We start from the raw sequence: 27,924 nt of genomic DNA on the forward strand, positions 1-27,924 counted from the left end.
GTGGTTGCAGAAAAATTTAATAATTCCAGGCAGCAGTTTCACGTAACAAGGAAAAAAACTGTTAAAATATTTGCATAAGGTAGAGGCTGATAAGACTCTAAAAACCAGGGTGTGGGCCAAACTCACTAAGGCTGACAGGACATAACATGGTGCTGGATTTGACCTAGGTTTCACCTAGGACCTAATTATACACTTATTAACATACTAAATCACACACCCACCAGTGCCATGACAGTCCCATATTTGGTTAAAAAATGGCACCACAGTTCTGAGAAATCTCCACATTTTTCCAGGATTCTTTATGAATATTCCATTCCTTGGTTAAAGAAATCTACAAAGATAAAAACCTCAAATCGGGCTGTGTGACTCTCGAGTATGTTCACACTCCCCTTTCTTGAATGTGTAATTTTCTCTTTGCAATAAACCTCCATACTTTTATAACCGCCCAGTGGGTTCACCTTGGCCTCTGCCTAGACAGAGTCAATCTATCAAGACAGGAATTGCCACAGAGAAAGAGTAATTCACACAGAGCCGGCTGTGTGGGAGACCAGAGTTTTATTACTACTCAAATCAGTCTCCCTAAGCATTAAGTTTTTAAGAACGAATTGGCTGGGCGCAGTGGCTCACGCCTGTAATCCCAGCACTTCAGGAGGCTGAGGAGGGTAGATCACGAGGTCAGAAGTTTGAGACCAGCCTGACCAAAATGGTGAAATGCTGTGTCTGCTAAAAATGCAAAAATTAGCCAGGCATGAAGGCATGCACCTATAATCCCAGCTACTTGAGAGGCTAGGGGAAGAGAATCACTTGAACCCGGGAGGCGCAGGTTGCTGTCAGCAGAGATCACAACACTGCACTCCAGCCTGGGCGACAGGGCGAGACTCGGTCTCAAAAACAAACAAACAACAACAACAAAAAATGGTGGGTGGGGGGAAGCCAGTGAGCTGAGAGTGCTGATTGGTCAGGTCAGAGATGAAATCACAGGGAGTCAAAGCTGTCTTCTTGCACTGAGTCACTTCCTGGATGGGGGCCACAAGATCAGATGAGCCAATTTATCTATCTGGGTGGTGCCGGCTGATCCATCGAGGACGGGGTCTGCAAAATATCCCAAGCACTGGTCTTAGGTTTTATAATAGTGTTTTATTTCTTTTATTTATTTATTTATTTATTTATTTTTTAAGACAGAGTTTCACTCTTGTTGCCCAGGCTGGAGTGTAGTGGCACCATCTCAGCTCACCACAATCTCAGACTCTTGGGTTCAAGTGATTCTCCTGCCTCAGCCTCCCAAGTAGCTGGGATTACAGGCATGTGCCACCACACCCGGCTAATTTTGTATTTTTAGTAGAGATGGGGTTTCTCCATGTTGGTCAGGCTGGTCTCAAACTCCCAACCTCATGTGATCTGCCCACCTTGGCCTACCAAAGTGCTGGGATTACAGGCGTGAGCCACCACACCCAGCCTCTCAGAGTGATTTTTATCCCCAAGAGCAATTTAGGGAGTGTCAGAATCTTGTAGCCTCCAGATGCATGACTCCTAAGCCATAATTTATAATCTTTTGACTAATACGTTAGTACTACAAAGGCAGTTTAGTCCCCAGGCAAGAAGGGGATTTGTTTTGGGAAAAGGCTGTTATCATCTCTGCCTCAAACTATAAACTAAGTTCCTCCTAAAGTTTGTCCCACACCCAGGAATGAACTAGGACGGCTTGATGGTCAGAGGCAAGATGGAGTTGGTCAGGTCAGACCTCTTTCACTGTGTCAGTTATAATCTCGCAGTGACGGTTTCACTTTCATTATCTTCCAACTAATCCTTGAATTGCTTCTTGGGAAGGTGTCAAGAGCCTGGAGACTGGTTGGGGTTGAGGCCCCACTGGCATTTGGGGACCTCCCCTAACCCACTGGTATCAATAAGACCTAACAATCCTATTGCTAGGTATTTGCCCAAGAGAGGTGAAAAGATATGTTTACACAAAAACCTGTATGCAAATGTTTATAGTGAAATTACTCATAAAAAATGGGAAACAATCCAAATGTTCTTCAACTGGTCAGTAGATAAACACACTCTGGCACATCCATACAATGAAATATTAGTGGGGAGAAAAAATGAAGGAGGTGGGGATATGGGACAACGATATCAATGAATCTCAATGCATTATGCTGACTGAAAGAAGACACACTCAAAAGGTACACTTTGTATGATTCCATTTACATGATATTTTGGAAAAGGCAAAGCTATAGGAAGAGAAAACAGATCAGTGGTTACCAGAGGTTGGGGAATGGGTGGAGAGGTTGACTTCAGATGGGCACAAGGGTACATACTTTTTGGAGTTGACAGACCTATTCCATATCTTGATTGTGGTGGTGGTTCTATAACATTTATGAAAACTCATAGAACCGGGTGATGGGTGCACCATAATCTCAGAAATCACCACTAAAGACCTTATTCATGTAACCAAACACCACTCATTCCCCCAAAAACCTATGAAAAAAACTTTTTTTTTTTTTTTTGAGACTGAGTCCCGCTCTGTATCCCAAGCCGTGAGTATAGTGGTGCAATCTTGGCTCACTGTAACCTCCACCTCCCGGGTTCAAGCAATCCTCCCACCTAAGCCTCTCGAGTAACTGGAATTACAGGTGTGCGCCGCCATGCTCCACTAACGTTTATATTTTTAGCAGAGATGGGGTTTCATCATGTTGGCCAGGCTGGTCTAGAACTCCTGACCTCAAGTGATCTGCCCACCTCGGCCTCCCATAGTGCTGGGATTACAGGTGTGAGCCACCGTGCCTTGCTTAAATCTATGGAAATTTTAAAAACAAACAAACAAACAAACAAACAAACAAACAAACAAAAACACCCAAAAACCTCATAGGGCCAGGCATGGTTGCTCACGTCTGTAATCCCAGCACTTTGGGAGGCCAAGGCAGGCAGATCACTTGAGGTCAGGAGTTCAGGACCAGCCTGGCCAACACGGCGAAACCCCATATCCACTAAAAATACAAAAATTAGCCAGGTGTGGTGGCATGCGCCTGTAGTCTTAGCTACTCTGGAGATTGGCGCATGAGAATTGCTTGAACCTGGGAGACAGAAGTTGCAGTGAGCCAAGATCACATCACTGTACTCCAGCCTGGGCAACAGAGTGAGACTCTCTCTCAAAAGAAAACAAAAGGTCAGGCGCCGTGGGTCACACCTGTAATCCCAGCACTTTGGGAGGCCAAGGTGGGTGGATCACCTGAGGTCAGGAGTTGGAGACCAGTCTGGCTAACATGGTGAAACCCAGCCTCCACCAAAAATACAAAATTTGCCAGGTCAGGTGGCAGGCGCCTGTAATCTCAGCTACTCAAGAGGCTGAGGCAGGAGAATTGCCTGAACCCAGGAGACGAAGATTGCAGTGAGCCAAGATCACGCCACTGTATTCCAACCTGGGCGACAGAGCAAGACTGTCTCAAAAACAAAACAAAACAAAACAAACAAAAAACACATACAAAAAACAAACTCATAAAACTGTACACTAAAAAGGGCCAATTTTACTGGATATAAATTATACCTCAATAAACCTGATTCCCACCTCAAAAATAAACAATTTTAAAATTCTGAGGAATATACAGAAGATACTGTTCAGATCTTAGTGAAATGATTGGAAAACTAGAGAAGAAATCCACAATCAGACATAGGTATACGAAGGGTCCACTAGATGGTGGTATTAATTTTTGTAATAGAGCCTAGAAAACTTTGAAGCGAAGACATCACAGGCATGGCAGTGGAGTAGTTTTTTGAAAAATGTTCTTGAAGTTTATTGCTGTAATTCCTGATGTATGTGTCACCTTGATTTTTGTGTTTTTGCTAAGCCAGGTGTCCTGGCCTTCCACTGATTCTGGGAGGCCATAAATATCCTTCTAATAAAATTCTCTCTTTCGGATTTGTTCTGTTTCTGAAACAGACCGAATAGCAGCATTAATAGTGGTGGTTAACCAATTTGTTTGTTTATTTTTTGAGATGGAGTATTGCTCTTGTTGCCCAGGCTGGAGTGCAATGGCCTGATCTTGGCTTACTGCAACCTCCACCTCCTGGGTTCAATAATTCTCCTGCCTCAGCCCCCTAAGTATCTGAGTTTACAGGCATGTACCACCATGCCCAGCTAATTTTGTATTTTTAGTAGAGATGGGGTTTCACCATGTTGGCCAGGCTGGTCTCGAACTCGTGACTCAGGTGATCCACCCACCTCACCCTCCCAAAATGCTGGGATTACAGGCATGAGCCACTGTGCCCAACCTGCTTTGAGGTTTTTGTTGTTGTTTCTGTTCTTATTTTCCTGTATGCAGAATTTTAAATATGTACAAAATAAACAGAATGGTCTCATATGAACCCTCGGTGTACCTATCACCAAGCTTCAATAGCCTTTGATAATCCGCCATTTTAAATTCAAACCTCCATAACCACCAGTCCCCATGTAAATAGTTTTTTATAGTTGTTTGTTTGTTTTTTGAGATAAAACTCTTATGTATTTTGAAATGCAGAAATTTTAACTGTGCAGTTTCAATTTGTTTCTGAAGGACCTAGTTTGGAAGTTTCTAAGAATATAGAGCAAAAAGAAAATGGAAAATTATGAGAGAAAGCTTAAGGGGTAAATCCAGTAAACAAAATATAAGTTTACTAGGACTTTTAGGGGGAGTTAATGAAGAGGAAAGAATGAAAAATCAAAGGTATTATTAAGGAAAATTTCTCTAAAATCAAGAAAGATTTGAAACTTTGTTCAAAAAGACCTAATAAATGTTGAACGAGATTACCAGAAAAACATACATGTATTATACAATACATACCATCATACATCCTGGTGAAAATTCTGAACTTCAAGGATAAAGCGAATTTTTACAAGCGTTCAACTGGAAAACACAGGATACCTATAAAGGGATAAGAAAAAAAAAAAAGCAAGAAAGGATCATGGCTACCACCAGAAGGGTTTTATGTTTGGCAGTTTCACCAGCTTCCCCAAGACACATGAATCAGGGAACACCGGTATTCCAAAGAAAAGGGGAAATGATATTAACTGAAGTGAGTAAGGGGAGTTGAAAATGCAAAAAACAAAAACAAAAACAAAAACAGTTATTCTTGACAGTATGGGCTGAAGGTCCCATGCAGTATCAGTTTTGTTTTTATAGTGATAGTGACATTTGTTCCACATTTGCTGAGGGACACTGAGAGCCTGGTGGGGGTGGGTTCCCAGGTTTGTAGAGAAATGTTTTAGTTTGTGTTGGAAAGATACTACCACTAAGTCTTCTAAGAAGACAATAGCAATTTGGGCATGGCTTAGCAATGAATACTTGTCTCTACTCTTCATTTAGCATTAACAGGGGCAGCTCAACTTGGGGCTGGAGGATTCTCTTCCAAGATAGCTCACACATATTGCTGGCAATTTGGGGCTGTTGATTGGGAGCTCACTCAGTGCTGCAAGCTGCAGGTCTTAGTTTCTTTCCACATAGTCTTTCCCTTAGTTCATGGGACTCAGTTCCAGGAGTGAGTATCTCAAGAGAAAGAAAGTGAAAACTTCCAGTTTCTTAAGACTTGGGCCTGGAAATTAACCCAGCATCATCTCAGCTGTATTCTGTTGGTCAGTCATATATAAATTCAAGGGAAGGGGACCAGTCATGGTGGCTCACGCTTGTAATCCTAGCACTTTGGAAGGCCGAGTTGGGCGGATCACCTCAGGTCAGGAGTTTGAGACCAGCTTGGCCAACATGGTGAGACCCCCCAACCCTGGCCCCCCATCTCTACTAAAAATACAAAAATTAGCTGGGTGTGGTGGTGCACATCTGTAGTCCCAGCTACTCAGGAGGCTGAGGTGGGAGAATCACTTGAACCTGGGAGGCGGAGGTTGCAACGAGCTGAGATCATGTCACTGTACTACTGCACTCCAGCCTGGGTGACAGAGTAAGACTTGGTCTCAAAAAAGAAAAAAGAAGAAACCTTAAAAATCTGCAGAGACCAGATGCAGTAGCTTACACCTATAATCCCAGCACATTTGGAGGCCGACGGGGGAGTATTGCCTCAATCCAGGAGTTCAAGATCACCAGAGGCAATATATGGAGACTCCATCTCTACAGAGAAATAAAATAATTAGCTGGGCATAGTGGCGCATGCCTGTAGTACCAGCTACTTGGGAGGCTGAGGTAGGGGATTGCTTGAGCCTGGAAGGTTGAGGTTGCAGTGAGCCGTGATCACGCCACTGCATTCCAGACTGGGTGACAGAGGGAGGACCTGCCTCAATCAAATTAAATCAAAGCAAACCAAACCTCCAGATAAATTATTACATATAATTGCTAAGATAATAGAATAAAACTTCCCTGAACTAGAGAATGATTTTTATCTTCAGATTAATTGAAATGGTTCACTCATTCCCAGGCTGGTGGTTTTAAAATACGTCTACAATTGTCTCTTTCTTTCTTTCTTTCTTTCTTTCCTTCTTTCTTTCTTTCTCTTCCTTCCTTCCTTCCTTCCTTCCTTCCTTCCTTCCTTCCTTCCTTCCTTCCTTCCTTCCTTCCTTCCTTCTTTCTCTCTCTCTCTCTCTCTCTCTCTTTCTTTTTTTGAGACAGTCTCACTCTTGTTGCCCAGGCTGGAGTCAATGGTGTGATCTCGGCTCACTGCAACCTCTGCCTCCCAGGTTAAAGCAATTCTCCTGCCTCAGCATCCCGAGTAGCTGGGATTACAGGCACCCACCACCATGCCCAGGTAAATTTTTGTATTTTTAGTAAAGACAGGGTTTCACCATGTTGCTCAGGTTGGTCTCAAACTCCTGACCTCAGGTGATCTGCCCACCTTGGCCTCCCAAAGTGCTGGGAATACAGGCGTGAGCCACCGCACCCAGCCAGCTGAAGCCATTTCTAAGCAGTGTTGAAGATGTGGCTTAGTTCCTCCTGACTGCTTATAGTAAAATGCAAGAAGAGAGAAATGATTTAAAGACAGAATTGTTAAGCCAAAAGCCCAGGGAGGTTGAGGCCACAGTGAGCCATGGGATTGCATCACTGCACTCCAGCCTGGGTAACAGTAAGAGCCCATCTCAAACAACAACAACGACAACTACCCACAAATATATTCAGCACTGTTTACAATGAAACACTAGAAATGATAGGAGGCTGATTAAATAGATGACACATCCTTATAATTGAATAGTATAAAGTCTTGTTAAAAGAAATGGTTCTGTAGGTTGTAATATCAAAAGATTTTTCTGATACATGTTTAAGGAAAATGAAAAAGCAAGGCACAGGACATTGTGTATATAGTGTCACATTAAGAAAAACATCTCCCAGGCCGGATGCAGTGGCTCACACCTGTAATCCCAGCACTTTGGGAGGCCGAGGCCTGCGGATCACCTGAGGTCAGAAGTTCGAGACCAGCCTGGCCAACATGGTGAAACCCCATCTCTACTAAAAATATAAAAAATTAGCAGAGCATGGTGGTGTGCATCTGTAGTCTATGAGAGCTATGAGAGCCTTTGCAGCAGGGTTGCCTAGCATAGCCCTGGCGGTGAGATTCCTGTTTGGTAGAGCTGTAAGAGCAGGACCTCTTACCAATGGGTCCAGAAGGTGGGACCTTCATCCCAGTAGGCTTAGAAGGAAGCATATCAAGTCAAAGAGGATTATTCTCAAGCCTTAAGATCTCATGTAGTTGGACTTACTTGGGACCTGTTGCCCCTTTCTTCCTTCTTCTTTCTCCCTAACAGAACAGGAATATCTATCCTCTGCCTGTCCAACTACTGTATTTTAGAAGCACATAGCGTGTTTGGTTTTATGGGTTCACAGCTGGAGAGGAATCTGCCTCAGGATGGATTGTACCTTGAGTCTTACCCAGATCTGATTTGGATGTAATTTAGATGAGACTTTGGATTTAGACTTTGAAGTTGATGCTGAAACAAATTAAGACTTTTTGGACTATTGGAATGGAATGAAAGTGTTTTGTATGTAAGAAGGACATGAGTTGGGGGGTGGGGGTCCAGGAGCAGAATATAATAGATTGAATGTTTCTGTCCCCCAAAATTCATGTGTTAAAACCTAATCCCCCATGTGACAGCATCTGGAGGTAGGGCCTTTGGGAAATTAAGTCATAGGGTAGAGCCTTTATGAAGGAGATTAGTGCCCTTGTAAAAGAGACCCTGGAGAGCTCCCTCACCCCTTCTGCCATGTGAGGACACAATGAGAAGGCGGCAAAAAAGATGGCCATCTAGGAACCAGGAAGGAAGACCATACCAGCACTGAATTTCCTAGAACCTTGATTTTGGACTTAACCTCCAGAAGTGTGAGAAATAAATTTGTTATTTAAAAGCCACCAAGGCCGGGCGCGGTGGCTCACACCTGTAATCCCAGCACTTTGAGAGGCCAAGGCGGGTGGATCACGAGTTCAGGAGTTTGAGACCAGCCTAACCAACGTGGTGAAACCCTGTCTCTACTAAAAATACAAAAATAATTAGCCAGGCGTGGTTGCACGTGCCTGTTATCCCAGCTACTCGGAAGGCTGAGGCAGGAGAATTGCTTGAACCCGGGAGGCGGAGGTTGCAGTGAGTCAAGATTGCGCCACTGCACTGCAGCCTGGGTGACAGAGGGAGACTCTGTCTCAAAAAAAAAAAAAAAAAAAAAAAAAAAAATAGCCACCAAGTCTGTGGTATTTTTCCTTTAAAAGCTTGAATGGAATGAAATACCAGCAATAACATGTTTCATTTCTTAAAAGGTGTAAAATTTGATATATTTACTTTTAATTAAAGAGTTCTGGTTTTTGTTTTTAGCATTTAATTATTGTTATCCATTGGAAAAAATAGATATTATATACATTATGTATAAAACTATTTATAGGTATTTTCTATACCTTACAAATAATGCTAATTATTTCCTAAGGTTGTTTTCTCCCCTATCATTTTGTTATTTTATTTTATTTCTTTTCTATTTTTTGAGACAGAGTTTCGCTCCTGTTGCCCAGGCTGGAGTGCAATGGCATGATCTCGGCCCTCCGCAACCTCCACTTCCCAGGTTCAAGCAATTCTCCTGCCTCAGCCTCCTGAGTAGCTGGGATTAAAAGCATGAACCACCACGCCCGGCTAATTTTGTAGTTTTAGTAGAGACGGGGTTTCTCCATGTTGGTCAGGCTGGTCTTGAACTCCTGGCCTCAGGTGATCCGCCCCTCTCAGTCTCCCAAAGTACTGAGATTACAGGCGTAAGTCACCTCACCCAGCCTTATTATTTTATTATTATTATTTTTTGAGACAGTCTCACTGTCTTGCCAAGACTGGAGTGCAGTGGCACAATCTTGGCTCACTGCAACCACCACCTCCGAAGTTCAAGCGATTCTCCTACCTCAGCCTCTCAAGTAGATGGGATTACAGGCATGCATCACCACGTCCAGTTAATTTTTGTGTTTTTAGTAGAGACAGGGTTTCACCATCTTGGCCACACTGGTCTTGAACTCCTAACCTCAAGTGATCCACCTGCCTTGGCCTCCCAAAGTGTTGAGATTCCAGGCATGAGCCACTGCCCCTGGCCCACCTATCACTTTAATAATGCATGCATATTGAATTGGGGTAACATGAAAAACACTTTTCCTGATACTTGGCTCCAGTAATTTTTCCTATTGTTTGTAAATCTTGCCTGCATAGATGTAAAGATTTAACATTTGATAGGAAGATCATTTAACCACTAAAGGGGGAATCACTCTTATATGTAGGGAGAAATCAATTATTTGCAAGAAGATTCCTTATTTAAAATCTGATGTGGCCAGACACCATAGCACACACCTGTAGTCCCAGCTACTCGGGAGGCTGAGGCAGGAGAATTGCTTGAACCCGGAAGGCAGAGGTTGCAGTGAACCGAGATCACACCATTGCACTCCAGCCTGGGTGACAGAGCGAAACTCCATCTCAAAAGAGAGAGAGAGAAAAAAAAAAACATTTGATATCAATACAATGTACTACTACTCTGTGATTTTAAAAAAAAAAGACGGACAAACATTGATACTGATATATTACCATCTTAAATGGATCTCAAAGACATTTTGGTGGATGAAAAAAAAAGTTGCATACTATATGATTCAATTTTATCCCCAAAGTTGCATACTATATGATTCAATTTTTATAATATTCTTGAAATGACATAAGTATAGCTGTGGAGAACAAATTAGTGATTGCCAAAGAACAGGGAGGAGGACAGTGGACTGGTGCAACTAACAATGTGTAGTAAGTACTATAAGGGATAGCACTATAAAAGGGTGACACAGGGGACACACACACATACACACACACAAACAAGCTAGTGCATGTAAAAACTGGTGAAATTGGAATAAAGCCTGTGGTCTGGTTAACAATATTTTACAGATGTCAGTTTCCTGGTTTTAATATTGTACTGTATTGAGGCTATGATCAGAGGAAGGTAGGTGAAGGGTACATGGGACTCTGCTCTATTTGCAATTTCCTGTGAATCTATAATTATTTCAGATTAAAGAAGGGGAAAAAAATCAAACATGAGACATACAAACTCATCAAATATTTCCTTTTTTGGGGGGGAAACACCTACTGATTGTGCATGGCTTTATTGGCTGCTTGTTTTAACTCCCACAACTCTCTGAAATAGATGTTATGAACTCTATTTTATTTTCATCAAAATGGAGGCTTAGGTTAAGTAATTTGTCCAAGGTACAACTACTGTTAGAGCCAGGGTTTTAATCCAGCACAATCTAAATCCCACTCATGATTGTTTGGGCTGAATCCTGACTGGACTTAAATGACACTGTTCTTTTCTTTGACGCCCAGACTGGAGTGCAACCGCGGGATCTCGGCTCACTGCAACCTCCACCTCCCGGGTTCAAGCGATTCTCCAGTCCCAGCCTCCCTAGTATGTGGGACTACAGGCGTGAGCCACCACGCCCGGCTGATTTTTGTATTTTTAGTAGAGACGGGGTTTCACCATATTGGCCAGGCTGGTCTCGAACCCCTGACCTCAAGTGATCTGCCCGCCTGGGCCTCTCAAAGTGCTGGGATTACAGGCCTGAGCCACCGCGCCTGGCCTGCCATCACGCTTGTAATCCCCGCACTTTGGGAGGCCAAGGTGGGTGGATCACGAGATCAAGAGATTGAGAACATCCTGGCCAACACGGGGAAACCCCATCTCTACTAAAAATACAAAAAATTAGCTCGGCGTGGTGGCACGCGCCTGTAGCCCCAGCTACTCGGGAGGCTGAGGCAGGAGAATCGCTTGAACCCAGGAGGTGGAGGCTGCAGCGAGCCGAGATCGCCCTACCGTACACCAGCCCGGGCGACAGTGTGAGACTCCGTCTCAAAATGAATAAATAAATAAATAAAAATAATAATAATCTTTCTGCCAGAGGTGAGAGGGCAGAAAAAAAAATCAGATTCTCAAATTCCTGTGCGTCTCTTAGTAGAGAAGGGGTTTCTCCATGTTGGTCAGGCTGATCTCGAACTCCCGATCTCAGGTGATCCGCCCGCCTCAGCCTCCCAAAGTCCTGGGATTACAGGCGTGAGCCACCGCGCCCAGCCACAAGACGTTTTATTGCAACATAAATATAGAGGATGTAAGGAGTCATCCAATCACCAATGTAATTAGAGTTGGTTACCAAGTTTCCCTACGCGTCTTCCACCAGGAGGGATAAATGGACTGCAGACAAACCTAGCACCTCTCGAGCAGCTTAATTCGTATCATAAATATGCAGGCACCGTAAGGACGCGATTCTCCAGTTAGCCAGGCCTTTTTCTACCCTTTTTGGAGCACAAGGCGACTTTGCCTCCTGATTCAAAAACTTCGTAAACTTCAATCCTTCTGCCCTTTTCTGGTCAGCCACGAAAGCAGCAGCCTGGCACAATTCCCAGCCTAGAGTTCGGGCACTGCTTGTCATCAGCACAACGACGAAACCTACACTCACGGAGACCTCAGACCCCGCGTGATTACATCACTCAACCACCAGCGCAGGCCTGGAGGAACCCACTGTCACGTGACCGCTCGTGCCCAATGACCGAGGCCCACGCTTTCCAGACTGCCATAGGCGCTGTCATAGAGCCCGAGCTTGGGCGGTGCCCCGCCCCGGCCGCACGGTGCGCCGGCGTTAATCCTCCCCGAAAGTTCCGGCCGCCAAGATTGCAGGTTCCCACCAAGCATTGTTTCCGAACTGGGCCACAAGAGCGTGTTCCTGATTGGCTTGCTCTGGAGGTTGGGAAGGGACGTGTTAGAGACTGGGACCACTTCCTGAAGCGCGAGGCAGGAAGTTACATGCGTTTTCTGGAGTCTTGTAGAGAAAGTGCTCTCTGCCGCACTGGTGTCGGCGAGAGCTGGAGGTGTTGGGTCGGGAGACCAGCCGTTCGGTCCCGCCGCAGGTAGGAGCTGGTTTCCATCGCGGCACCACGGCACACACCTCCAGCCCTGAGCCCGGAGCGACTGCCCGGGGGTCTCCTTCAGGCTTCTTGACGCCGTTCCAGGGGGCACCTAGCCAGGCATCCTCTGGGCTTCTAGCCAGAGGACTGGCTCCCGGCTTCAGCACTCTGGGTTGCAGTAAGAAGTGCCCTTATCGCCCTGAGCCCTGCCACCATCCCGTGAACCACCGAAACCCTGGTCCAGCGCGACAGCCTTGGACCTGGGACTGGACGGATCCAAAACGCTCAGCCCCGGCCCCCCACAGACGGGGCTCTGCATCGTCTCTGATATGTCACCCACCGTCTCCCACAAGGACAGCAGCCGGCAACGGCGGCCAGGGAATTTCAGTCACTCTTTGGATATGAAGAGCGGTCCCCTGCCTCCGGGCGGTTGGGATGACAGTCATTTGGACTCAGCGGGCCGAGAAGGGGACAGAGAAGCTCTTCTGGGGGATACCGGCACTGGCGACTTCTTAAAAGCCCCACGGAGCTTCCGGGCGGAACTAAGCAGCATTTTGCTGCTACTCTTTCTTTACGTGCTTCAGGGTATTCCCTTGGGCTTGGCGGGAAGCATCCCACTCATTTTGCAAAGCAAAAATGTTAGCTATACAGACCAAGCTTTCTTCAGTTTTGTCTTTTGGCCTTTCAGTCTCAAATTACTCTGGGCCCCGTTGGTGGATGCTGTCTACGTTAAGAACTTCGGTCGTCGCAAATCTTGGCTTGTCCCGACACAGTATATACTAGGACTCTTCATGATATATTTATCCACTCAGGTGGACCGTTTGCTTGGGAATACCGAAGGCAGGACACCCGACGTGATTGCTCTCACTGTGGCATTCTTTTTGTTTGAATTCTTGGCCGCCACTCAGGACATTGCTGTCGATGGTTGGGCGTTAACTATGTTATCCAGGGAAAATGTGGGTTATGCTTCTACTTGCAATTCGGTGGGCCAAACAGCGGGTTACTTTTTGGGCAATGTTTTGTTTTTGGCCCTAGAATCTGCCGACTTTTGTAACAAATATTTGCGGTTTCAGCCTCAACCCAGAGGAATCGTTACTCTTGCAGGTAGTGTATTTAAACTATTATGGTGTTAGGTTTATTTATCCTTTTGAAAGAGTGTGTGATGTTGGAGGGAAGCTCATTAATTTACTGGAAATCATTGTATGGGCGATAACTCAAGGTAAGTTTTCTGTTTCGTCCAGATGAGCTTCTTTAAATTATTAAAGCCAAAATGAATGACATCAGAGCAATCAAATGATCAGTACTCTGCAGGTAGTTAACAGGGAGAGGCAACCCATCAAATAACAACGGAGTCCCGGGATTCGTGCCACTTGCTTAATACACAAATGCACATTTTTTTAAAGTGTGGCTCATATAGTTCACATTTTTCCTTTTGTCTTGTTGGTTTTAGGTTTCTAGCTCTATACTTTCTGATCCATTTCTACCCCTACCGTTGTACCCAGAATCGAGCCTTCTAGTGAATGGAACAGGGTTTATTCGTTCAAACATTATTGAGTCAGCTACCGGACGGGATTCTAAGGCCTCTTATGAATAAGGCAGAGTTCTGCACTCAAGAAATAGGGGAGATGAACGTTTTAGGAGACTTCAGAGTTGCCAGTTAGTAACTGCCTTTGGGAGTCAGGCTTCACATTGCAGATAACATTTGACTTTGTTCTTGAAAAAGATTCCACGAGGCCAGGAAATGGCACACCAGGATGCACAACACAAAGTGAAAGTGCACTGAGGCAGGAAAGTACAAAAAAGTACAGGACATTGCCTGAACTGGGTTTGGGAAATCGTGCTAAGAAAGGCTGTGACTAAATTAGTAAGATTTTAATTACTATGGGAAAAGGGTTTAAAAGTTTGTCTGTAAGTAATGGAGGGTAAGGTCTAAAAAATTTCCCCGTTTCTCTGCATTAGTAAAACACATGTAAGTTTTTCTCTTTTTTCTTTTTTCTTCTTCTTTTTAATTGAGATGGTTGGGGGTGGGGGAGTGTCTCACTATGTTGGCCAGGCTGGTCTCAAACTCCTGGACTCAGGTGATCCTCCCCCTCCTCGGCTTCCCAAAGTACTGGGAATTACAGGTGTGAGCCCCCCCTCGTGGCCTAAGCTTATCTGAGGGCTTTTGTATTTTGTTTTTTTTTTTTAGCTTTTGTAGCAACTAGAAAACAAGTAAAATGACCAATATAAGGAATAACAATGTCAGGAATATAGTGGAATTCTTCATTTCTGTCAGTGATGATTAATTTAGGGGATTCTGTTTTGAAATTTAAGCAGCTAAACTTCTCAGCTTCTGTGCTACCTTGGAAATTCCCAGTAGAGTAAATGTCCAGGTATGTGGGTGGTGGTAGTAGGTGTCACAACTATACTAATTTCCTGTGATCTCCTGCAATCTTATTCATTCTCACACACATCTAACCTTATGTACACCTCCTCAGACTGCTAGTGAGTGAGCCACTATTACTGGTGAAATGATGGCGATAGTACATTTTCCTCAGTTGTTTGGTTGAGAGATATTATATATATGCGCCCAGCCAAAATAAAAAAAATTAATTAAAATAAAAATAAAGAAGTCAAGGCTGGGTGCAGTGGCTCACGCCTGTAATCCCAGCACTTTGGGAGGCTGTGGTGGATGGATCACCTGAGATAAGGAGTTTGAGATCATCCTGGCCAACATGGCAAAACCCCTTCTGTACTAAAAATACAAAATTTAGCTGAAGTGGTGGCACTCACTTGTAATCCCAGCTACTCAGGAGGCTGAGTGGGGAGAATCACTTGAACCCAGGAAGCAGAGGTTGCAGTGAACCGAGATCGCACCATTGCACTCTAGTCTAGATGACAGAGCAAGGCTCCATCTCAAAAAAAAAAAGAATAAGTCAGTGTAAATTAAAATCCAGTGGCATAATTTTGATCCATTAGGGAACAGTTGTGGCTAAGGGAGTATAAATATACTAATTCTTGAACTCATAACAGCATTCTCTGGGATAATGTTTTACCAATCACTCTTACATTAAGAGAAAGTTCCAATTTAGCTAATTAGCAATTTAGTTTCCACGGCCTCTTAAACTTTGATTTCACTGAGGCTTTCTCGTCTTAAGTAACATCATCTCCTTAATCCTCTAGGGTGATATAAACATCAGTCCCAGGACAAAATGAAAAGCAGACACCAAAAGCAACAAACTGGCCGGGCATAGTGGCTCATGCCTGTAATCCCAGCACTTCGGAGGCCAAGGCGGGTGGATCACAAGGTCAGGAGATCAAGATCATCCTGGCCAACATGGTGAAACCCTGTCTCTACTAAAAATACAATAATTAGCCCGGTGTGGTGGCATGCACCTGTAGTCCCAGCTATTCAGGTGGCTGAGGCAAGAGAATCAACAGGGGAGGCGGAGGTTGCAGTAAGCTGAGATCGCACCACTGCACTCCAGCCTGGGTGATACAGCCTATAAGACTCCATCTCAAACAAGAAAAAAGCAACGAACTGGTAATAGACAGGATGCATTCACAAAGTATTTCTAGGCAGTGAATTATTATTATTATTATTCTGAGATGGAGTCTCACTCTGTTGCCCAGGCTAGAGTGCAGTGGTGTGATCTCAGCTCACTTCAACTTCACCCTCCAGGGTTCAAGCTATTCTGCTGCCTCAGCATCCCTAGTAGCTGAGATTACAGGTGTGAGCCACTGCGCCTGGCCTTGACTTGTTACTTTGAATTTTTTTTTTTTTCCCTGTGGAATTTGAACTTTGTTCTGCAGTAGATTCTAAAACTAGCTTACTTTTTAATTCAGCTGTTTATATCTGTGGTAGACTGCTGTTTCTGGTTCAAACATTTTAGTTGAAAGTTAGAATTCCTATAGTTTCATTCTCCTTTTTATGACTGAACATACCACATTTATAACATTGTTCTTTCTGGAACTTAGGATAACTAAGAAAAACCAGTGGTTTTGAAAAAGTTATATAGCACACAAAGAATTATATGAAGGAAATATAATTGCTTAGGTGATTACAGAGGAGCTAAGCACTGAGGCAATGTTTAGAAAATCCAGTATTGAAAGGAAGCATAATTGTTTATTGTTTTTTGTTTTTTTAATTCTAAAATATGTTCTGGCCAGGTGCAGTGGATCACACCTGTAATCCTAGCACTTTGGGAGGCTGAGGCGGGCAGATTGCTTGAGCTCAGAAGTTCAAGACCACTCTGGGCAACATGGTAAAACCCCGTGTCTACTAAAAATACAGAAAATTAGCTGGGTGTGGTGGCGCATACCTGAAATCCCAGCTACTCAGGAAGCTGAGGCATTAGAATCACTTGAGCTGGGGAGGTGGAGGCTGCAGTGAGCTGAGATTGCGCCACTGCACTCCAGCCTGGGTGACAGAGTGAGACTCCATCTCCAAAAATATAAATAAATAAAAAATAAATAAAATACTGTCTGTAGCAGTTTTGATTGTTACAGATTGTTACAGATAAGTGGAGATGAAATATATTGGGTAGATAGATAATGTAAATGAGTGGAGGGACAGAGATAATTTGAGGAATCCATGCCCCTCGAAAGGTGAGGAGTATCAACTATAGTAAGTTGTAGTTTTGTGACAATAGGATCCCAAGATTGCTAGATCTTTTTTTTTTTTTTTTTTTTTGAGATGGAGTCTCACTCTGTCGCCCAGGCTGGAGTGCAGTGGCACGATCTCGGCTCACTGCAAGCTCTGCCTCCAGGGTTCACACCATTCTCCTGCCTCAGCCGCCCGAGTAGCTGAGACTACAGGCGCCCGCCACCACACCCGGCTAATTTTGTGTATTTTTAGTACAGACGGAGTTTTACCGTGTTAGCCAGGATGGTCTCAATCTCCTGACCTCGTGATCCACCCGCCTCGGCCTCCCAAAGTGCTGGGATTACAGGTGTGAGCCACCCCACCCGGCACGATTGCTAAATCTTAGGAGTATTCAAGAGAAACTAGAAATTCCTTTTTTATTTCCTGATTTTAAAAACACTTCTTAGGCTCATATAAAAACATGTCTTTAGCTGGGCACAGTGGCACGCATCTGTAGAGTGGCATGCATCTGTAGTTCCAGCCACTTGACAGACTGAGATGGGAAGATCATTTGAAGCCAGGAGTTCGAGGCTGCAGTGCATTACAGTATTGTCTGTAAATAACCACTGCACTGCAGCCTGGGCAACCTAGCAAGACCCATCTTTTTAAAAAAATCTATCTAATCTATCTATCTATCTGCCATCTATCTAATCTAATTTATGTCTTCAGGCCACATCTAGCCTGTAAACTCGTAGTTGAGGCCCTCTCCCTCTAGTATAAGTAGTAACAATTAGAAGTGATTGGAATAGGGAGCAGCATATTTGGGTTTAGGAGCAGGGAGCAAGATGGTCTAATGCCAGAGAAGAGAGCTAAAGATACTAGAGTTTATAAATCAGTTTGTTTATAAATAGGCACGCACATACAGGAATAAATAAGAGAAAGTATTGCTTTGAAAAAGTTGATACTGTGAGTATGAATCTAACCAAACTAATGACAATAAAAACAGTGTTTGTAAGACATTGATGCTTTAGAGAGAGGAACCATTAATTCCTACCTGATGACAGATTTCTTTGTCCTGCTTTCATAACACATAATTTATGACTCAAAATGCCTGTTAGAATTTGGAAAAGACTAATTGACCCTTTTCTAGATAGACCAGGTATTCTTATATAGGCTATAATACATTATTTAGCATTCATGTCTAGGCTTAAAATGTTACGCTATGTTCTCAGAAAGACAAGCTGTATTCCTTTTTTATTTTTTTGAGAGTGTCTTGCTCTGTCACCCAGGCTGGAGTGTAGTGGTGCAATCTCGGCTCACTGCAACCTCTGTCTCCTGGGTTCAAGCAGTTCTCATGCCTCAGCCTCCCAAGTAGCTGGGATTATAGGCATGTGCCACCATGCCTAGTTACTTTTTGTAGTTTTAGTAGAGACAGGGTTTCGCCATGTTGGCCAGGCTGGTCTTGAACTCCTGACCTCAAGTGATCCACCTGCCTTGGACTCCCAAAGTGCTGCGATTACAGGCGTGAGCCACTGTGCCCAGCCTATTTATTCTCATTAATGTCATCTCCCTATAATTTATTGAGTAAAATGAATTCTTTAGGAAGACACACCAAGTTTGTTTATCCTGTGCACTTAAATTTTCTTTGGCATATCACCATATGGGGAGATGGAGGTGAGAAGGGGAAATACAACTAGCCAGTTTAAAGAAGTGTGGGAACCAGGTGCGGTGGCTCACGCGTGTAATCCCAGCACTTTGGGAGGCTGAGGCGGGTGGATCACCTGAGGTCAGGAGTTCAAGACCAGCCTGGCCAGCATGGAGAAACCCAGTCTCTACTAAAATACAAAAATTAGCTGGGTTAGTGGTGCATGCCTGTAATCCCAGCTGCTTGGGAGGCTGAGGCAGGAGAATCACTTGAACCCGCGAGGGCGGAGATTGCGATGAGCCTGGATTGTGCCATTGCACTGCAGCCTGGGCAAAAAGAGTGAAACTCCATCTCAAAAAAAAAAAAAAAAAAGAAGTGTGGAGAAAGTATCTATGTTCCAGACCTCATGGTTGGAGCTAAAATATGAACCTTTTTTCTCAGCGGTGTCCAGTTGATAGAAAAGAGAGCTTACTTGCTGTGGGCATATCTGAGTATCTGGATGATATAATGGAAAACATTTCTTGCTTTAGAACTAGACCGGAGTTTGAATGCCATTTCTGGCACTTTCTGGCTTGTGATTCTGTTTCCTTGTATATAAAGTAGGAGTAATAATGCCTATTTTGGAAAGTGATTTTGGGATTTAAATGAGATGTCCTCTGTTTTTCTCAGATCTTATAATAGACACTCAGGTACTAGCTATTGTACCTTTATTGGTTACTAATGAATTGTTACATGCTCTTGATTTCTGCATTCATGAAAGCACTGGACAAGATCGTGGAGCCACTTCATAATATTTAGTCTGTTTTTTAGGTCTTTGCTCAAAAATCATGTTTATGAAACTTGAACATCAGCTTTGATATCTTGATCATACATATATATACTATGTATGCTTAAGTTTATAAAATACACAAATCAAAATTAACCAAAATGTTAATGATTAAATATTTCAATATTTTTGGTAATAATGGTAAAATACATAAATCAAAACTAATCAAAATGTTAATAATGAAATATTTCCATATTTTTGGTAATAATGTTTCTTTATGGTTGTTGGCATAATAGCCTATGGATGTCTCTAGCATCAAACAATGTTAATAAGTGTAATAAGACGACTGGCTATCAGTTATTAGCATTGGTCTGATTTGTGGTAATTGTATTCATAAAACTTCTTAATATATTTCCTGGCCTCTCTGAGCTATTGGCTTTTTCATTCTTCTGCATGTGTGAGATATGGAAATCCTTTGAATTAGGGCTTTGTGACTGAACCATTGTCACTACTTCCTTCTTTTTATGTATTTTCTCCTCAAAGCACAAAGAAATTAGAAATATCTTTGTCTGGGTACAGTGGCTCACACCTGTAATCTCAACACTTTGGGAGGCTGAGGCAAGAGGATCACTTGAACCTAGGAGGTCAAGGCTGCAGTGAGCCAAGTTTGCACCACTGCACTACAGCTTGGGTGAGACCCTGTCTCAAAAAAATAAAAAAAGAAATAATCTTATCTGCAAACATTGCTGAAACTTGTTTAGTTTCTTCTTCTTTTTTCTCTTGGTATCAAGGAATTTAAATTTTAGACGGACTGTGTTTATTAAAATTGGTAGACTATGCTAAACAAATTTTTAATTCTTTTGCCTCGAAAAATGGAACTCTTTAAGTCTTATATAATTGGAAAACTTTTACTTTTCACTTAACATTAATTTGAATTTCTGGTGACAGTGAAAATTATTTTTTTTCAGGGCTTGTTAAACAACTGTTTTAAAACAAATGATGAACAAAACCCTACTCAATGAGAATAATATTGTACGTGAAACTGTAAACACGTCATTATTAATCTCATTTTGCAGATGGAAGTAAGAATGCAAAAATAGTGGACATGCCAAGTGAATGCTGTTAATAATATGTAAAATTCTTTGCTTAAACATTTATTACTTAAACTAAAAAATAAAAAGTGGACATTAGCCTCACTTACAAGGATAATGTTATTAATACATTGTTGTTCATTCCTTTTGAACCAGATTCCAAAATGTTAGAAATTATGTTAAGATGTTATTTTATTCTGGGCATGATGGCTCACACCTGTGATCCCAGCTTTTTGGGCGGCCAAGGCAGACAGAATCATTTGAGGTCAGGAGTTCGAGACCAGCCTGACTAACATGGTGAAACCCCCGTCTCTGCTGAAAATACAAAAATTAGCTGGGTATGATGGCACACATGCCTGTAATCTCAGCTACTCAAGAGGCTGAGGCAGGAGAATCGCTTGAACCCGAGAGGTGGAGGTTCCAGTGAGCTGAGATTGTGCCACTGCACTGCAGCCTGGCAAGAGTGAAACTCCATCTCCAAAAAAAAAAAAAAAAAATATATATATATATATATATATATATATATATCTTTATTAGGCAGTATAAAATATGGAAAGAACGTAAGACTCAACTTCAGAAGGTTGAGATTCAAGCTCTGCCTCCGCCTCTGCCTGTTAGTGATTTTACCTTTGGTAAAGATTTAAGTGTTCTGAGTTTCTTTTCCTCATCTGTATATAGTAATAACACATGCTTAGCCTATTCTGTTTGCTGTGAGAATCAAATGAGATGACATATAAGAGAGGAATATTTAATTACCAAGGTGAAATTGATCTAAACAAATAATGCTATATTTCTCCCTCATAAATGAGGTTCAAACTGTAGTGATCACCTTCAGTGAGCACAGCAGCAAGAGCAAGATTCAATCTAAAGAAATACCCTGACTGAAGAATATTCTAATTGTTTTTGAGAAGAGGTGACTAGGGTCCTTGATCAGTTGTGCCACATACACCATAAAATCAAAAGTAAAAACATCTAAAATGGAGTACAAGTCTAGAATGTTTAAGCTATAATGCAAGGATTTTCTAGCCAAATCTTGTTTTACAGATGAAGAGACTGAGACAGGGTTATCTAATAAGTTTTCTAGTGGCAAACTAAAATGCAATTCTCAGGGTGGTTAATGAGATACAAGTTTTGAAGTTAGTTGTACTTATAAGGTGTGAAATCACCATTTTACCACTGACTTAGAATGTAACTTGGACAGCTTGACCTCCCTAAACCTGTTTGTTCACCTGTAAATTTGGGCTGGTGATAACCTAATCTGTTGGGTTGTTGAAGTAAAGGAGTTGATACATGTAAAATGCGTAGCATATTTTTGTCATAAATGATATCTCCATTATTACTATTATTTTTAGCAGAATCTTCCAGATCTTTATTCACTCCCTCCACTAAATTTGTTCAAGGTGATAGCTAATGGCTCAACTATCTTTCACTGAAACAATTCAAACAGTACTCTTCATGTGTCCTCATTCTGCACCTACGAGTGTGAGCAAATGCCTTTTGTATCATAGTATTGAGATGCGAAGGTTATTCTTAAACAGATTGAAAGCCTTAGAAAGTTTAAAAATACAAGGTAGAAAATCTGATGTAAATAATCGCATGTTGTCAAATTTAATGAAGAACTGAAAAGGCTTGGGTGTATAAGAAATATAACTGGTGTACCTTAGGGGATATGAAAATCGTTTCCCACCCCTAGCATTTTCCTTGAATAAAGTGACATGATAGGCTTTTGTTCATTCAACTCAGTTGTACACCAAATGTAATGCCCTCCACTCCCGCCACCCCCTGCCTTTTTTGTTGTTGTTGTCACTGTCTGTTTTGGGTCTCTACGTTTAAGAGTCAGGACTCTTGTTCATTTGCTGTGTCTGGTACAATGCCTTGAATATAATAAAGAGGTACCTAAATGTTGACTTTTTTTTTTTTTTAAGACAAGGTCTCACTCTGTTGCCCATGCTGGAGTGCAGTGGTACAATCACAGCTCACTTCAGCCTCCACTTCCTGGGCTCAAGTAGTCCTCAGCCTCCCAGGTATGGGGGACTACAGATGTGCACCACCAAGCCTGGCTAATTTCTTATTGTTTGTAGAGATAGGGTCCCACTATATTGCCCAGGCTGGTCTTGAATTCCTGAGTTCAAGTAATCCTCCCACCTTGGCCTCCCAAAGTGCTAGGATTATAGGCATGAGCCCCTGTACTTGGCTAATTTTTTAAATAACATTTTAGTTGAAAGTTACTGTATATAGAATTATTTAGTATCAATGAAATTATGTAAATTAAATTAATTATAGATTTAAAACATTTTCAGATTTCCTTTTTTTCTGGGGAACTGTATTTTTAATAACAACAACATTGGTTGCCCTTCTGAAAAAAGAAAACAAAGAAGTATCAGTAGTAAAAGAAGAAACACAAGGAATCACAGATACTTACAAGCTGCTTTTTGCAATTATAAAAATGCCAGCAGTTCTGACATTTTGCCTTCTGATTCTAACTGCAAAGGTAAGAGATTTATAAATCGAATTTATCATTTTCTTGTAAGTATCAATATCATGGAATACTTTCAGTGTCTTTTTCATATCACAGGTCCCTTTCCACTACCATTAGAATTTAACAATGAAAAACAATATTTTCTGTTTATTAAATGTATTTGAAAAGATACAATGATATCAACTTTAATTTTAAAGTAAGCTAAATATCTTGGAGTATTGTAAAGAATTATGTCAATTTGAAAAACTGTTAGTAAATGTGGACCTTAATGATATTAATGCTTGGAATGGAGATTAATATCTTCAATAATCAATAGCTCTGCCTTCTTATAATCAGTATACATTTAATGTTGGAGTAATACAATTATTTACTTAGAGTGTGATGTAAAAAGATATAGGGCCAGGCGTCGTGGCTCACGCCTGTAATCCCAGCACTTTGGGAGGCCGAGGCCAGCAGATTACATGAGGTCAGGAGTTCAAGACCGGCCTGGCTAACATGGTGAAACCTTGTCTCTACTAAAAATACAAAAATCAGCCAGGCATGGTGGCACGTGTCTGTAGTCCCAGCTACTTGGGAGACTGAGGCAGGAGAATCGTTTGAACCCAGGAGGTGGAGGTTGCAGTGAGCCAATATTGCACCATGGCACTCTTAACTGGAGCGACAGAGTGAGTCTCTGTCTCAAAAATAGATAGATAGATAGATAGATAGATAGATAGATAGATAGATAGATAGATAGATACAGAAGTATATGAGTATTAGAAGTCAATTAAAAAAAAATCCATTGAATTATTTAAGTACTGAAAGGAAAATTATACCATAAGAGAAACGGGGATTACTGGTGACTTTTATTCTATATTAAGGTGTCTCAGTTTTATAGTTCTAAAAATATTTTTAACACGTTAGGCTAGAATAAAGGTAAGTATATTTTGTTACAGTGAACTATTGCTAGTGTTGGAGTTAATATTTCTAAAATCTGCAATCTTATAGGATATTCATTTTATATACTTAAATCTATGTACATAAACACTTTACACCTATCTTTTGACAGCTTTGAAGGAACCGTTTTAGCCTCATTATATTCATTTTAAATAGTGAGTGTTTTTTCCTCTTAATGATAGAAGGCCAGATGTGCTGGCTCATGCCTGTGATCCCAGCACTTTGAGAAGCCAAGGCAGGAGGATCTCTTGAGCTCAGGAGTTCAAGACCAGCCTGAATATGGCGAAACAAAAAATAAAAAAATTATCTGGGTACGGTGGCACATGCCTGGAGTGCTAGCTACTTGTGAAGCTGAAGTAGGAAGATAGCTTGAGTCTGGGAGGTGGAGTTTGCAGTGAGCCATAGTTGTGCCACTGTACTCCAGCCTGGGCAACAGAGCCAGGGGTCTGTTTCTCTGTTGAGACAGGGGTCTCAAGGAAAAAAAAAAAAAGAATAGGAAGTTCAGAAAATATGAAAAGTTCAAGGAGCATAACTATATATATATATACACACACACACATATATATATTTGAGATAAAATCTTACTCTGTCTCCCAGGCTGGGTGCAGTGGCACAATCTTGGCTCGCTACAACCTCTGCTACCTGGGTTCCAGTGATTCTCCTGCCTCAGTCTCCTGGGTAGCTGGGACCACAGGTGTGTGCCACCATACCCAGCTAGTTGTTTTGTATTTGTTTATTTTGAGATGGAATTTTACTCTTGTTGCCCAGGCTGGAGTACAATGGCCCTATCTCGGCTTACTGCAACCTCCACCTCCCAGGTTCAAGCGATTCTCCTGCCTCAGCCTCCCAAGTAGCTGGGATTACAGGCATAGGCTGAGCTAATTTTGTATTTTTAGTAGAGATGGGATTTCTCCATGTTGGTCATGCTGGTCTCGAACTCCTGACCACAGGTGATCCACCCTTGGCCTCCCAGAGCGCTGGGATTACAGGCATGAGCCACCACGCCTGGCAATTTTTTTGTATTTTTAATGGAGATGGAGTTTTACCCTGTTGACCAGGCTGGTCTTGAACTCCTGACTTCAGGTGATCTGCCCACCTGGCCAAACAATATTATCTAATTATATCACTTAATAATTTTATCATTTAAGATACAGTATTTGCTGGATGTGGTGGCTCACGCCTTTAATCCCAGCACTTTGGGAGGCCAAAATGGGCTGATCACTTGAGGCCAGGAGTTCAAGACCAGCCTGGCCAACATGGTGAAACCCTGTCTCTACTAAAATTACAAAAATTAGCTGCGTGTGGTGGCAGGCGCTTGTAAGCCCAGCTACTCAGGAGGATGAGGCAGGAGAATCGCTGGAACCCGGGAGGTGGAGGTTGCCTTGAGCTGAGATCACGCATTGCACTCCAGTCTGTGTGACAGAGAGAGACTCCATCCCAAAAACAAATTAATAAAAAAAAAAACAGTATTGACCTTCTTGGTATATTTCCTTTGAACCTCCCTTTTTTCCCTGTATATGTGTGTGTGCATGTATGTATGTATACATATACTTCATATATTTATTTCCTCATATACTTTTCTTTTTATTTTTTTTTATTTTATATTTTATTTATTTTTTTTTTATTTTGAGACTGAGTCTCACTCTGTTGCCTAGGCTGGAGTACAGTGGCACGATCTCCCCTCAATGCAAACTCTGCCTCCCTTGTTCAAACAATTCTCCTGCCTCAGCCTCCCTAGTAGCTGGGATTACAGGCATACGCCATCATACCCAGCTAATTTTTGTATTCTCAGAAGAGATGAGGTTTCACTATGTTGGCCAGGCTGGTCTCAAACTCCTGACCTCAAGTGATCTGCCTGCCTCAGACTCCCAAAGTGCTGGGACTACAGGCGTGAGCCACCATGCCCGGCCTATTTACTCATTTACTTTAAAAGTGGAATTGAATCATGCTGCATATAATTTTTTATCTTCTCTTTGTCTTATACATTTCTGTAGCATTACATATTTGAAAACATACTTCTTAGTAGCTACATGATATAGTTAGTGTGTAAATTTACCATAATCTACTCATCTACTCATTTTTCTGTTGTATATTTTGCTTATGTTTTTAAATTATGAAAATGCACTAGCAAATATTTTTGTGCTTAAGTCTGTGATTTTCTGGACATTTCCTTCCAGTAAACTTTTTTTTTTTTTTTTCTCTTTTTTTTTGAGGCAGAGTCTCACTCTGTTGCCCAAGCTGGAGTGCAGTGGTGTGATCTCCGCTCACTGCAACCTCCTCCTCCCGGGTTCAAGCGATTCTCCTGCCTCAGCCCCTGGAGTAGCTGGGATTACAGGTGCGCACCACCATGCCCGCTAATTTTTGTATTTTTAGTAGAGACAGGGTTTTACCATTTTGGTCAGGCTGGTCTCGAACTCCTGAGCTCAGGCAATCTGCCTGCCTCGGCCTCCCAAAGTACTGGGATTATAGGCGTGAGCCACCGAGCCTGGCCCACCCAACTAATTTTTAAATTTTCTGTATAGATGGGGGTCTCATTTTGCTACACAGGCTGGCCAATAGATTAATATTATTTTTTTAAATATATATATGTTTTTGAGATGGAGTTTCACTCTTGTTGCCTAGGCTGGAGTGCAATGGTGCGATCTCAGCTCACCACGACCTCTGCCTCCCAGGTTCAAGAGCTCCTCCTGCCTCAGCCTCCCAAGTAGCTGGGATTACAGACATGTGCCACCATGCCCAGCTAATTTCATATTTTTAGTAGGGACGGGGCTTCTCCATGTCTGTCAGGCTAGTCTTGAACTCTCGACCTCATGTGATCCACCTGCCTCGGCCTTTCAAAGTCCTGGGATTACAGGTGTGAGCCACTGTGCCTGGCTGGCCAATAGATTATTAAGTGGGCAATTAGTGGGTCAATGAATGTGATATGATTGCTGAATTGCTTTTCAAAAGGTTATGCTAGTTTATACTGTCTGCAGCAATATATAAGGAGGTATTTCAATTACAAAGTCTATAATACTATTTTCTCCTTTTAGAATTCTCCCCAGTAACATCTCTCCTAATTTTTAATACTACAGATTAATTTTCTTTCCTTTTGAATTATATGTTAATGGACTATACAATATGTATTTTTATGTTGGATGCATATGTTCTTTTGCTCAATGTTCTATTTGTGCAATTTATCCATATTTTTATTTATAGCAGTAATTTGTTGATCTCATTACTGTATAGTATTTCATCGTATGAATATGCCACAATTTATCCATTCTATCAATAGGTTTTTAGAGCTATTATGAGTAGTGTTTCTACAAACATTCACATATGTGACTTTTGGTGAAGATAGGTGCACATTTCTGATTGGTAAATATATAGGAATAGAATTGCTGGTTCATGTAAAATGCATAGTATTATGTACCGCCAAATAGTTTTCCAAAGTTGTTGTTCCAATTTTCCCTACCATCAGCAGTGTAAGAGAGTTCTGATTGTTTCACATCCTTGAAAACACATATATTATCTTTTTTTTTTTTTTTTTGAAACAGAGTCTCACTCTGTCCCCCAGGCTGGAGTGCAGTGGTGCAATCTCGGCTCACTGCAAGCTCCGCCTCCTGGGTTCACACCATTCTTCTGCCTCAGCCTCCTGAGTAGCTGGGACTATAGGCGCCTACCACCACACCCAGCTAATTTTGTGTATTTTTAGTAGAGACAGGGTTTCACCATGTTAGCCAGGATGGTCTCGATCTCCTGACCGCGTGATCTGCCTGCCTTGGCCTCCCAAAGTGCTGGGATTGCAGGTGTGAACCACCGCGCCCGGCCTATATTATCTTTTTAATTTTAGCCTTTCTGGTTGTTGTGTAATGCCATCTTGTTATTGCCATATTTTGAATTTCCCTAATGACAAAAGAAATTGAGCATCTTTTGATGTGATTATTGACCATTTGAATATCCAAAGTTGCCCTTTTCTTTAAATGTGTAAAGTTTTTGTTTCTGTTTAGATTTCACTTTTTGAGATGAGGTCTCTGTCACCTAGGCCGGAGTGCAGTGGCACCATCACAGCTCATTGCAGGCCTGACTCCTGGGCTCAAGTGATCCTCCCA

At 42.2% G+C, this 27,924-nt stretch overlaps 1 protein-coding gene and 1 long non-coding RNA gene across 3 annotated transcripts in view; one reads left to right on the top strand and one right to left on the bottom strand.

The window, feature by feature from the left end:
* LOC119625758 (uncharacterized) lies at positions 1–11,943 on the bottom strand. Its single transcript, XR_012095562.1, has 4 exons — positions 11,602–11,943; positions 9,770–9,891; positions 4,815–4,895; positions 1–1,092 (listed from the first exon to the last, which is right to left on the bottom strand). It is a non-coding gene; the product is annotated as an uncharacterized lncRNA (long non-coding RNA).
* Positions 11,944–12,199: 256 nt separating this feature from the next.
* Positions 12,200–27,924, top strand: part of SLC33A1 (solute carrier family 33 member 1) — a 31,307-nt gene continuing 15,582 nt past the window's right edge. The window contains exons 1-2 of one of the 2 annotated variants that reach the window (XM_008008624.3): positions 12,206–13,456; positions 22,719–22,909. In XM_008008624.3, coding sequence (XP_008006815.1) covers positions 12,682–13,456; positions 22,719–22,909 — 966 coding nt within the window. In that variant the 5' untranslated portion in view covers positions 12,206–12,681. Of the gene's footprint in view, positions 13,457–22,718; positions 22,910–27,924 lie in introns of both variants that reach the window. The other variant, XM_008008625.3, reaches the window with a different exon arrangement.

The sequence above is a fragment of the Chlorocebus sabaeus genome, chromosome 15, assembly GCF_047675955.1.
Source record: "Chlorocebus sabaeus isolate Y175 chromosome 15, mChlSab1.0.hap1, whole genome shotgun sequence".
NCBI classification, from domain to species: domain Eukaryota; kingdom Metazoa; phylum Chordata; class Mammalia; order Primates; family Cercopithecidae; genus Chlorocebus; species Chlorocebus sabaeus.